General features: G+C 55.6%; 1 protein-coding gene across 1 annotated transcript; it reads right to left on the bottom strand.

Annotated features, from left to right (window-relative positions):
• Window positions 1-1256: 1256 nt before the first annotated feature.
• On the bottom strand, window positions 1257-12367 carry CX3CL1 (C-X3-C motif chemokine ligand 1). Its single transcript, XM_066243011.1, has 3 exons — window positions 12166-12367; window positions 6193-6316; window positions 1257-4328 (listed from the first exon to the last, which is right to left on the bottom strand). Exons 1-3 carry the CDS (start codon window positions 12233-12235, stop codon window positions 3320-3322), a joined length of 1203 nt encoding a protein of 400 aa, XP_066099108.1. The 5' UTR covers window positions 12236-12367; the 3' UTR covers window positions 1257-3319.
• Between the last annotated feature and the right edge of the window lie 826 nt (window positions 12368-13193).

Genomic DNA, 13193 nt, shown 5'->3' with positions numbered 1-13193 from the left:
GATTGCCTGGCACGGCGGTGTAGTTCAGGCAGAGACTCCAGAGGGCTCCAGGTCGCCATCCAAGTCTGCAGTTATTGTGGGAGTCGCTTCAGCTAAAGTTTAGCTCTGTAACTGAGAGGGAAAAGGAAACACAGACACCCCCAGGTCCCCGGGGAGCTGCTCTGGGCTCAGTCGGAAGAAAGGCTCCCCTTCTCCATCCTCTTCCTGAGTAGGAGAAATTTAACCTTTTTATCAAATGACAGGAGCAAATATTTTCATCGCAAACCTGTCGGTGTTTTATGTGCTGAGAAGGAGGTGGTGTTGGGGAGAGCTTGCAGGGCTGCAACGTTGGTTTTGGGTAGAGCCCCTTCCTGGGGGTGGGAGTGGGCAGAAGCAGGCGGGAGTGTCTTTGGGTTGCATGCAAGGGATGGTAGAGACCTGGGGTCTCATAGCCTGGCCAGTCCCATCTGCCGTTCAGGCTCCGCCCACCATCATCCTGGGGCGGGGCCGACCTTCTGAGTCACCTGAGTGAACCGAGGAAAGTGGGTCTGTGTGTGTAATTTCCTGGTTTTCATGTTGCCTCTAATTTTTAAAGACATCTTGTTGACATAGGATCTGAGATGCCATTGAATGTAAGTTAATGAACATTCTGATAGTTAATGAACTAATTAAAAAAAAAGAGAACTGTTAATTAAGCTAATGACAAGTCATTGACCTAATTCCAGAGATCTCACGATGTGAAAAAATGTGCATCTTAGAACCCATGAAATACTGTATCAATAGCTTGGAGTCGGCCTGTGGTACCTTGTGCAGTTCCCAACCTACACACCTGTTCACAGCAGCTTTTATGATGCCACGCTGGGACAAAGGAGGACTTGGGGGCCACCAGGAGGTTGGTACTTGGGTCATATCTATGGATACCCAAGACCTTTAAGAAGTAATCAATCTTTATCTGGACCATGAATGAGTGAAGGCAGCAGCGAGGAAAATGTGGCCCCGTTTGCTCCCATGAGTCACTAGGTCACCAAGATGGTGGTTCGGTAGCATGTGGCAGGGTGACACCGCACAGCTGGGCGGAGCAGAGCCTGGGCAGGGCTCCGCCCTTCTCACTCCCCCCGCCCTCGGGGGCCCTTCCCCTGTTGGCTATAGAAGAGTCTACCATTCTGCTCCACGAGGACTAGACACAGGGGTCTCCAGGGCTGACACAAGGCATCTTGTCCCCTCCTTTGTTCCATTCCTCCTGAGGCTCTACGCCTACCCTCCCCTAGAAAAAGCACTTTTATTTGATTCACAAGACTTTTCTGTTTTATTAGTAGTAAAATACAAAATGGCACAGACATTGGGGATAGGGTTGGAAAAGCAAAAGGCTCAACCAGTTCCTTCTAAAGTCCTCCCCAAATGGTCCTTGATCGTGTCCTGCTAGGGGGACTAACAACGTCCACGGAAAGGGGGCCAGCTGCCCCAGCTGCTTTCTGACAAAGGAGGGGAGCGCCATCATGGGGACCCCGCCTCTTGAAGGCTCCCAGCCACGAGGAGCCCGAAAAAGTGCATTTGGACCTGCTGTCCCCCTAAAGTGCCCCCATGCCAGCCAGGCCCAAACAGGGGGTGCCGGCCCAGCAGGGTGTGCAGGAAGGCCGTCCTTTCTCTGTAAACCAGGGCTGTGCTGCTGCTGAGCCATCACCTGCAAAGAAATGTGTCACGTATACCTGGAGGAAGCCCGGCCCATGGGAGGTTTCTCAGGTGCAGGGCAAGGGTCACCTCTTGGGGACAATGAGAGGGAGGTGGGGAACTGCCCAGGGACCCGGAGGAGTGAGGCTTGCCGGCCCGGCCCTGACTGTGGGCCACTGGCCAGCCAGCCAGCCTCTGGCCTCGCCCAGGCCTGCCGGAGTCCTTAGCAGCTGAAAGAAAGTCTTGAATTCGTCCCACAACTTCCCTTCTCCCGCAGGTCCCCCCGCCCCATGGGCCAGAGTTCCTTTCAGAAATAAACACGAGAGCCTCAGGCATCAGCAGTGGAGTCTGAGCTCATGGGAAACTTCCCGGACATTCCTGGCCCTGCCTGCCGTGGGGGCAAAGGTGAGGAGACTGCACAGGACAGTGCTCTCGGGGAGCCCAAGAGGGCGATGGGAACCCAGGCCACAGGTGGGAAAACCAGCCGCTGGACCCAAGTCCCTGCCACGGAGCGTGACTGCTCTCTCCAGCTTCTCCCCGGATTTTTCTGTGGGGCCTCAGCACGCCCACCTCCTTCAGCCTGTCCCATGTCACCAGGGCTGTCTCAGTGTCCCCGCAAGCCTGGTGGTCACAGAAGAGCCGTTCCCAAAGTCAGAAAGTGTCCTTCAAAACTGATCTCTGCCCCACAAGTACCAGTCTGGGGGCCCACGGTGCCAACTCCCTCCAACAGGGTAGGACTGGGCTGTCAGGCCCTCCAGGTCACAGGGCCCACGGTGTGCCAGCCTCACAGACTGGTAGAGACTGGTGAACCTGCTGATGGCGGTTGTGAAGCTGTCCCCCAGGGTCTGGGCAAAGGGGTCTCTGGACCACTTAGTGATGCCCGCCAGGGGTACAGGTTATTGCCACGTATTTGCTGTCCCTCGTTCCTTTCACAGATGGGAAGCCAGAGGGATGGATGATGGCGGGCCTGGGACTAGAACCCCAGGCTTCACACCGAGAGTCCATGTTCCTTTGCTGCACAGCCCAGACCAAGGAGGGGGAAAAAATCAACACCACTGGGTCACTTCATGTTTCCTTCCCATGACGCCCAACCAAGGGCAGAGCCTTCGCTGAGAGCAGTGCCAGCAAACACCACATCCACCTCATGCAAGAAAAGACAAGTCCCGGCGGGGGAGTGGACTGTACAGGGGACAGATGACATAGCACCGCAGGTGGCCGGGGTGACTGGCGACTGCAGCGGGACCAAGAGACACGATGAAGTTGGACGGAGCGGGCAGGAGGGCCTGGCCTGAGGCTCACTTGTAAGAGGGGATGACCGTGGTACCCTCTTAGGGTACCAGAGAAGATGAGCGTTCAATAAATAATGGTTCATTGAGGCTGGGACAGGGTCAAAGGGAACCTCCAGCCGGCCAGCAGCAGCAGAGAGCTTTCTGACTTAGGGACATTGGTGTGAGTTGCGGAGACCACTCCCTCTGTCTTCTGCAGGTCAAGGATGGTCCACGGGGCCTCCCGGGGTCTGCCCAGGAACCGGAAGCAGTTCCACCTAGAGGATCCTGCCTCCCTGCTGTGATCATCCAGCTCAGGCCAGGCCCTTGGGTGAAGGTAGGAATGGGGGGGGGGGGGCCCAGGCAGCGGTTTGAGTTGAACATCTGGACACAGGTAGGTGGGCAGTTCACACTGGCACCAGGACATAAGAGTTACTGCCACAGCTCCGGGGGACATAACGAAATCCTTCCACCATGTCCCCCGCTACATTGCGGGGACAGCCCTGCAGGCTCTGATAGGCGAACATGGCCACCCCCAGGCAGAAGAGGAGGCCAAGGAAAGCCAACAGCCCCACTGCCTGCCTTCGGGTGGCCGCCTGGGTGTCAGGGACAGAGACATGGGGCATGCTGCCCGGCCCCATGAAAGCATCCGTGTGAGCTGACACGGGACCCATCGCCTTGGACCCTAGAGAGTTCTCTGGCATTGGATCTTGTCCATCGGTCCACACAGGTTGGCCTTCAGACCCAATACTGTCCTCTGGGGCTGTGTGTAAAATGGTGGGGGCCTGCGTGGAGGGAGTCTGGGGGGGGAAGGCCTGGGTGGAGGGGGCCTGGGTGGGGGGGGCCTGGGCGGAGGGGGCCTGGGTGGAGGCGGCCTGGGTGGGGACGGCCTGGGTGGGGGGGGCCTGGGTGGAGGGGGCCTGGGAGGAGGGGGTCTGGGGGGAGGGGGAAGAGGCGGATGTGGCTTCAGAGACCCTTCCCTCAACCCAGAGGTCTGAGCCAGGTTGGGAAGCAGAACTCTGCCAAGAAGTGGTGGTGGTGACAGTGGTGGTGACGACGGTGACGTTGAAAACCTCAGTTCTGTCAGGCCCAGCGGAAGGTTCTCCATCCGGAGCCTTTGAAGTGATTGCGGACCTGGTCCCCCAGGAACTAGCCACTCCTATAGGCACCTCTGGGGAGGTCCCCAAGGCCTTCTGTGTCTCCTGGCTACTGCTTTGCCCGGTGGCTTTGGGCTCGGAGACCGCAGACCTGTCCATTCCCGAGGCAGCCGGGGTGTTGGTGGCGCCGATCTGCTTCTCAAATGTGCCGCTACTTTGAATGGAAGCAGTAGCAGCCTTCTTTAGATGCTCCACTGCTTCCTGGACCCATTTTTCTTCTGGGTTAGCACAGAGGGTTCTGTTCTTGATGGTCGTCAGGCTACAAGGAAGGGAGACAGGGACCCAGTGGAGCCTGGATGCCACGCGGCGTGGGGGAGTCATGCGGGGGCTCTGCAAGTGAACGGGCCTCGCCAGAAATCCTGCCCCCACCATTTCCTAGCTGTGAGCTTGGCTAGGGTAACTTGCCTTTTCTGTCCTCACCTGAGAAGTGGAGATAAGATACTTACCTTCTGTAGGGTGACCAACTGTCCCAGGAAAACTGAGATGCAGGACTTTTCGTGAGAAAGTCTGGGCAAACAGGGACAAGTTGGTCACCCAGCTTCTGTGTTGTTGTATAAAACAGAAATGACCTAAAGCACCTGGCTCAGCATAGGGGCTCAGTAAGGGCTGAAAATAATACCAATGTTAATAACATTGGGGTTGCCATGAAGGCGGGAGTTCTGGGCTGTGAGTCTTCTGATCGGGAGGAGAGGTCACAGGTGTTCTCTGTCACCAGGTGTGTGGCTGGCAAGCCCTATGGTGAGACCTCCTCTCTCAGGAAAGGACCCAATGTCCCAATGTCATCTTCTTCCTCTCCCTCAGTTACTGGCTGCCCTCTGGACCTCTACCCTTCTCTCCTAGTGTGTGTCTTTGGGTTGAAAAAAACACTTATTGAGCTATAGGCATGCATACTGTAGCCTTGTTGGGACCCCAAATGCCACCCAAATCTTGAGCTTCCTCTGAAGCTGTGTGTGGCCAGTTCCCTGCTGAGGCCACAACTCAGAGCTGATGGGGCCCTTGCTCCATGCCATGGCCGCTGCTCGGGATTTTGCCTGTTTAAACCTCTCACCCCTCCTGCAAGGTGGCTACCACGATCATCCCCATTTTACAGGTGAGGAAATCAAGGCTCAGAGAGGTAACCTAAATGCTCCATGCTCCAGTGTACTGGGAGCCACAGAAGTCCAAGAAGCAAGCATGACCCCGTAGGCCCCAGAGGCACCGATAGGACCCTAGGGCTGAGATCTCCTCCTCGGTGCTCCCCACTTCTCTTTCCCTTAGAAAACGGAAGCAAATGTGTGTGGGGGGGTACATGGGGGAAGCCAGTCTAGTCCTGCATGGGGCAAGCGGAGATGTCGGAGAGAAGCACAACTGTCCCTCTTGAAGCAACTGCACAGTCGCTGGACAGTTAATGGGCAGCGCACGACTTCCTTTAGCTGAGCCTCTATTTCAAAGGGCCTCTGGGTCTGTGTCGCTTTAGGGCCCAAAAGTCCTTCTTGAAGAAAGGCCTCAGGGCTGGGCGATTGAACAGTACCCAAGAGGGACCCCAGAGGAACAAGCGGCCAAGATGGGCAGGGGTCCCTACGGCCATGGGGGGAGCTGGCTTGGTCGGACCCCTGCCCAGAGTCTCAGTGAGATGCTGTTTCCTCGTCTATCAAACGGAGAGGACAATCTCTGCCCCCCTCATTGTCAGCAGCTTCTGGGCACGCTGCCAGGCTCTTCGGCTGCATTGTCTTTTTGATCCTGTCAACTACCCATGCTACAGAGGGCAGGCCACGCAACCGGGGCCACCCGGCCTGCTCGTGGTAAAGCCAGGATCCGAACCCCATCTCTGCACTTTGAGACCATGCTTTACCTCCCCATGAAACCCAGCAGGCTCCAGAGCTGCACAGAACACTCTGGCCGGGGAGCAATGCCCGCCCCTTGAGGACTGCTCTGGGCCACGAGCCACGCAGGAAGCCACGTCCCACCTAGCATGTGGCACAGATATTAAGGTCAAGGAGGGGCCAGCAGGCCAGAAGCAGGAGAGCATTTGCTGAGGCCCGTGGCCAGGGGTCCGGGTAGGTGTGGGACGACTTGGACAGGGACTAGCAAAGGACCACCCCCAGGGCCTGACAGGAACGCAGAGGCTGGGAGAGAATACCTACATGATGGCGGATTTGCGGCAGGATGCTTCATTTCGTTGAAAGCTGGCGAGATTTTTCAAAGGGATCTTCGGGGTCCAATTCCCGCTGCATGTGTTGCTGCATTTTGACATGCCGTGGTGCTGTCCTGAGCCCACAGAGGCCCCCAGTCAGCAGGACTGTCCAGGGGCATCTGGTTGCCCAGCCCCGTAACAGTTTGTCCCAGCCACACCACCCAAGAACCGATGCCCTGCACTCCTGGCCTACAAGGCTGTTGGTCTCAGCCTCCTACTCTGCCCCCACCCCCAGTCCCATCCTTGGCCAAATCTCTCTATGCCTCAGTCTTCCCCACCTGTAAAATAAAGACAAGGATAGTATCTACCTCACAGCCTTGTTGTGAGCACTCATTCAAGTGAATTCTTTCTTACTTAAAAAGCTCTTATTGCCTGGCACATAGTGTTTATTCATTTATTTTAATTTTTTATTGAGAGGCGAGGAGGCAGAAAGACAGGCTCCCACATGAGCCCCAACTGGTATCCACCCAGCAACACCCTTCTGGGGCTGATGTTCTGCCCATCCGGGGCTGCTGCCTTGTTGCTTGGCAACCAAGCTATTTTAGTGCCTGAGGCAAGGCCATGGAGCCATCCTCAGCATCTGGGACCAACTTGCTTGAGCCATTCGAGCTATGGCTACAAGAAAGGGAGGGAGAGAGAGAGAAGGGGGAAGAGTGGAGAAGCAGATGGTCGCTTCTCCTGTGTGCCCCAACTGGGAATCGAACCCTGGCCTTCCACACACCAGGCCTATGCTCTACTGCTGAGCCAACTAGCCAGGGTGACCTGGCACGTAGTATTTAATTTTAAAAATGAAGTTGCCATGCTTGCTCTGTTGTAAGCAGAGGAGACTGTGCCTGAGAGTTACAGGGATCTGTAACTGGGGTCCCACAGACAGCAAGTGATAGAACAGGCTCTGCCTGAGGTCACACAGCAGCCCATCCCAACCTCCTGTTGCCTTTACCCCCGTATGTCACCTGCTCAGCTCACCCTCCCCCACACACATATACATTCCATCCCCCCTCTCAAACTGTCCATATTCATGGATTTCCATGACCTCTGAGACACATCGATCTCTCTCCATCCACATCTCATGTGCCTACCTGTGACTTGCTCACATGTGCTCGTACGCGCACGTGTGCAAGCGCACACACACACCAACACAATGGCATATATATATATATATACACACACATCGCCCTACACACAAACACATATATACAACCAAGACCACATAGCAGATAATATTAATAAAAAATTTTGAATATGTGAGTACAACTACCTGCTATGGACACTGTGGGGAGGGGTGACTATCCTTTGTCCTGTCAATAGGCGCCAGGATGAGTTTGAGAGAAGTGGCTGAGAGGAACTAATTGAATGGGCCATTTGGAGACCCCAGGGCAAGCTGGGGGAGCCGGAAGGAGTAGGTGCATGGGGTGGGAGCAGAGTGGGGAGCAGGGGTCTGCAGAGGGCTTCCTACCACAGGGAGTCAGAGAGAAACCCCAGGCAGGGTGAGGGGGACTCCACAGACAGCCGAGAACCCAAATATTTTATAAAAACATTTGAAGTTGTTCACGTTGCCTTTCCGTCTCCCCCTCCCCTTAAAATCTTCGGCAAAATTTATCGCAGCTGCTTGGTGTAAGCTGGGCAAGGGTATGTAAAAATTGAGGAAGAGGCTGAGTTTCAGTTCTGGGTCAAGGTATATGCAGCAGAAGCAAGACCCTGGAGGGTGTTAAAAAAGTCCAGAGGCCAGAATTTGCACGGCAGTGGAGTAGAGAGAGCAGCCCGACCTCATCCAGCTCCGCAGGGCCCTCAAGGCCCCAGCTGGTCCTAGCACTGCACCTGAACACTGCCCAAGCACAGACACAGGCCTGTGGGCATGCACACATGCCTCAGGCGGGGTGGGGGAAGCTCCCGGAATCTGGGTAAGTTAGATAAAGTCAGTTTGCTCCCTGGACTCAACCTCCCAGGATGGGGAAGGTCACTGCGTACCTCTGGGGCTTTAAGGAGCCACCATCAGCCTGTCCCCAACGTCCCCATCCTCTGCCAAGGTGTCTAGATGTTCTTGGCCAGGGAAGACTGTATAAATACCCAAGGAGAAAAAAAAAATACCCAAGGAGGATTTTCTTCTTGGAACTGAAGTTTTCCTTCTTGTAGGTGGAGATAATGCTTCCAGCCAGCCAGTCATTTATTGTCACATGAGTTTCAAGAGTGTATGGACTTGTGTGTCTTGGTGTCATAATGTTTTCTAGCACAAGGTGGATACTCAATAAATATTCACTAAACAAAATAATGTCTCAATCTACTACTTATCTGTCCACCCACTTATCCATCCATCCATTCATCCATCCTTCCTTCCATCCATCTGTCCCCTTTGTCAATCCCCTACCCATTCCACATCCACCCACATGTCTACCTCCCACTTATCCCTACTCCCCCATCCATCTATCTACCCATCCCCCACTCACCCACCTACCATCTGTTCATCTGCCACTCATTCTCTATCTCCTCTCATCTATCCTCTTATCCATAGCACACCAGTCCACTCACCCATCCTTCGGATGCATGCATGCATCCATCCATCCATCCATCCATCCATCCATCCATCCATCCATCATGTCCTGATTCAGCCAACATTTATTTGAACTACTTTTGAATATCTACAAAGACCCAGGTCCTCTGGTTCTTAACCCTGAACTCTTCTCCCACAGGTGTTGGTGCTGAGCTTGGGGAGATAACTTCAATCCCAGTACATGCTATTAGGGTCACTGTGTTTGCTCAGTCAACCAACAAATGCTAGCCCTGCCAGGAACAGTGGGATGAACGAGGCCCGTCTCTGCCTTCCGAAGGCTCCCAGCCTGAGGGACAGCTAAAAAACACCCACAGAGGATCAGGACATTTCGCATTTGAGCACGTACTGTGTATTAGAGCCTGTGCTCAGCACACACGCATCTGCTCTTGTTAATTCTCAACCTCCCTGCTAAGGGAGCATTGTTATCCCAATTTCACAGGCGCAGAAGCTGAGACTCAGAGAGGTGAGATGACATGCCCAAGGCCACACAGCGGCCTAGTGGCAGATCTGCTTGTCTTCCCAAGCCCTAGACACCCTACTTGTACAGGCTGCCTTAACCGCCGGGTAGAAACACATGTTCCAAACACATCCCAACTGTGCTGGGTGTTTGGTTTTTTTTTTGTTGTTGTTTGTTTGGGGTTTTTTTTTTGTGCTGGGGTTTATGTGAGCGAGAGACCACTTCCAACTACAAGTAATCAGGAAGGCTTCTTGGAGGAGGTGTCTCTAAGGCTGGTCCTCAGGACAGGAAGGGACAGGAATGTCTGGGTCTCTGAGGAAGGTGAGAGAGAGAGGGCATGAGCCAATGCTAGCTGTGTGTCCTGGATGAGTCACTTAGGCTTTCTGAGCCTCGATTCCCTTACCTGTAAAATGGGCACAATAATACCTGCTTCATGGGGTGGCTGTGAGAATAAATAGTTCTAAATATCTGAACCCTCAGAGCAGTCTTCCTTAACAGCAAACACCACTGGTATTTTGGACCACATAGCTCTTTGTCATGGGGGCTGTCTTATGTCCTGCTTCCGTTCGACAGCATCCCTGGCTTCTACTCTCTAAGGTAGAGCATCCACAAATCAAAAATGCTGAGACATTTGTAGCAACCAAATTTATCTCCAGAAATTGCCAAATATTCCCCGAGGGGGGGGGCAAACACTCCCCACTGAGGACCACTGCCCTGGAAATATCCACGCAGCCCTTCCCTGACCTCCCCCAGTACCCCCTCCTCAGAGAGGCTTTCCTGACCCCTTAACTTAAAATTCCAACACCTTCCCTCCACCCCACCCCACTCTCTTTTGAAAAAAAAAATCAATCACAGATTCAGTCATTTACTGATTTGTTCTGCGTATTGTCCGTCTTCAGCATTCGATGTTCACACCCTAGGGGCTGGGATCTTGGGCAGTTTTATTCATTGATGTGGTCTCAGCACCAAGAACAGTGCCTGGCACACAGAAAGCGCCCAATAAATATCTGTTCGGTCAAGAAATTGCACACGGGAGCACTATGTGACAGAGAAAATCTTAACCAATGGAGAAACAGGTGAATTTTCATTTAAATTCTACAGAAACCTGGATCTGACACCCTGAATTTATCCTCCCCCGTGTTCCCCGGCCACCCCCATCGCTGAGCAGGGGGCAGACCACAGCAGCTTAAAGCAGGGTTTTTTTTTTCTCTTTTTTGCCGGAGCTGGAGTGGGAGTGAATGCGTCAGTGCTTGGGGAGAAAGTGCTCTGCTCTGACTTGTATCTGCAGGCTGGTTATATAAAGCAGAGGAGCCTCCTGCTTGCCTGACACAGCCCCGCAAACCCACATTTGGGAACTGACGTAGCTGCCCTGCACCTGCCAGGGCAGCAGCCATGAAGCCCCCAGCCCCCCTCAGGGTCTCTCTGGCTTATGGACCACCCCCTAGTCCTGCAGGGGCTCTGGGAGGGGGGCGTTCTCAGAGCCATAAATGTCAGCTTGGGTAAGGACCTCTAAGGTGAGCCTGGCTGGATGCCCATTGTTACAGGAGGAGAACGGAGGCTCAGGAAGGTGGAGGTAAGGTAGGTATTTCCCAGCAAAGACGGTGACTAAGATTAGGACAGGAACCTGGCGGTCCTGAAGCCTTAGCATCCAGGACCTCCTTTCCACCCTAGCATAGGAGCGCCGCACCTCCACCCCCGGCTGAGTATAAATGATCTTCCTCTTCTTCCCACTTCCAAAATGCACTCTGAGGCACTGGTCCTCACGACACAGGCGGCAATAACTATATCCAAAGGGGCAGTCGCTGCGACCAAGGCAAGACCCCTGCCAGGGTCATGGCAAAGACCTTCCATCTGACTCACTCTCTCCAAGCGCCGTGGGCCTCAAGGTTCAAGCCCAGGAAGCGGGAAGCCAGAAGAACTTGGCTACCCCCATGCACCTGCTCCTCGTCCCTCTGGTGGGTTTTCCCCACGCAAAGGGACTCGGAAGCAGCTGGCTCCGTGGAGTTGTTCTGGAAGCTGGAGACTGGTGCTCATTCTCCCAGGCTCACTGTGTGCCCTGAGGCAGGCTGCCGCCCTCTCTGAGCCTCCACCTGCCGGATGACCTGGGCTCTCCCTGAGGATGGGGCTGACTTGCTCGGTTCTCCGAGGACACCGTGTGGCCCTCGGAGGGGGTGAGCCCACATCACTCTCCCTCCTGCAGCCAACCCCACCCTCTCCTGTCCTACTGCGGGCTCTGCAGCCTCAGGCCAGTTTCTAAACCTCTTTGGGCCTCCGTCTTACTCCTGGCAGGTGGGATGGCTGTAGCGTGGCCTACCAGGTCCCAGGCTCCAGAAAGCAAGGGACTGGAGGTGCAGACATCTTCTCAGCTCTGCTTGGACGGTACCATGGGAAAGACACAGGAGGGGGCTTGGGGCTCACAGACCAGAGCAACGGTGATGCGCCCACCCTAGAAGCTGCAATGACCTTGACCTCCACTGGCCCTGGGACCTTACTCCTGCGATGGCCTTAGAATCAGGGAAGGAGAAAGTCCCCACCGTGGCCTAGCCAGGGACCAGGAGTCTGGACTTCGGGTTACATATTAACCCTGGGTTTCCATCAAGGCTCCTACCTGGAGCTTCCTCTGGCTGCTCCCACCCAGCCCCGCCCTCCTGGCACCCGCACCAGGTGCCCCTGTGCCTCCCACCTGCTTCCTGTGCTCCGGGCAGCAGCCACCTCACCCAGTGAGCCAGACCTTTCCCCGGGGAGGAGAACCCCCTCATGGCCACGCTGCACCTCCCACAGATCACATCCCTCAGGCGGGGGCTGCCGCAGACCTCAGCCTTCCCCAGGAAGGGTCGGGTGCCCTGATGTCAGGCCTGCGGGGCTGAGGTGGGGTGGGGGCTCCCCTATCCCGCTCGTGCCCCGTCCAGCCCACTCACCAGCCGGCAGCATGGTTAGATGCCAGAGGGTAGCCAAGCGCAGCAGCCAGGAGAGCAGCGGGGAAGCCATGGCTGAGGGCAGGCGGGGGTCTAGGCACGGACCCAGGAAAGGAGACAGCAGACGGGCGGGCGGGCAGGCGGCTCAGTCCTGTCCCGCGCCGCCTGGCCGCCACCGTCGCCGATGAAGCTCCTTTTACAATGAAGCTCTAGCTCTTTTATAGTGAGTGCCTCCGCCTCCCTCAGGCAGGCAGTGGGAGGGGAAAGGCAGGGAACCATTGGATTCCTCAGGATGTTGCCAAGGAACGGAAGGAAGGCTCGGCTCTGAGTGAGAGCCCACGGCAGGGGGCGGGGTGGTGCGGGGTGGTACTGGGCTGGCTGCTCACGACGCCTCCTCCAACCCCAGCCTGCCTGCCAGGGAGGCTAGAGCACGGCTGCGAGGGTTCAAAGGGCCTTCTCCCTTCCCATTCGGCCGGTCACCTCCTTATTGGGAGCAGGCACATGGCCTTCGGTCCGGCCTGGGGCCCTGGCTCCTCAGTGGGCAATAAATGAAGGACAGAAAATTGAGACGGCTGGCTGCCAGCAAACCAGGGGGACCCAGGGCCTTGCCAGTCTGGGAAGCGCTCCCATCCCGGCCGTTATCCCTGAAAACCCCATCTCCTGGGGAAGCTTGATCATCAGTGCATCCCCCCAAGCCCAGCCTGGAGCTTGGTAGACAGGGGCTTGGTAGAGTAAGCGTTTGCTGAAAGAACAATCCAGTCCTACATCATAAGGGCAGATGGGGAAACTGAGGCCCAGGGAGGGGGCAGAATCACCCCAGGTCACAGAGAGAATCAGGGGGGAAACCTGCTACAGAAGAGACGACCAGGCGTGAGCAGGGAGGTAGGAAGCTCAGGACACAGAAAGGGCCTCCCTGTCTCTAGCCCCCCTGCCTGTCCTTTCGGCCTCTGAACCTACTCCCCTCTCGGCTCTGGCCCCTGTAAACAACGCAGCTACCAACCGCACTGCGGTAATTCGTAATTCGGCGCGCA

Source organism: Saccopteryx bilineata, chromosome 9 (genome assembly GCF_036850765.1).
Source record: "Saccopteryx bilineata isolate mSacBil1 chromosome 9, mSacBil1_pri_phased_curated, whole genome shotgun sequence".
NCBI lineage: Eukaryota > Metazoa > Chordata > Mammalia > Chiroptera > Emballonuridae > Saccopteryx > Saccopteryx bilineata.
This window is presented reverse-complemented; position numbering and strand designations above follow the sequence as displayed.

Bases quoted from the DNA above. Each gene is read 5' to 3' on its own strand.
- CX3CL1 (XM_066243011.1), bottom strand. From the start codon at position 12,235: ATGGCTTCCCCGCTGCTCTCCTGGCTGCTGCGCTTGGCTACCCTCTGG. The intron at 6,317-12,165 runs GTGAGTGGGCTG...CTGTGGGCTCAG, and splicing joins TCTAACCATGCTGCCGGCTG to GACAGCACCACGGCATGTCA. The intron at 4,329-6,192 runs GTAGGTATTCTC...CCTTCCTTGTAG, and splicing joins TGCCGCAAATCCGCCATCAT to CCTGACGACCATCAAGAACA.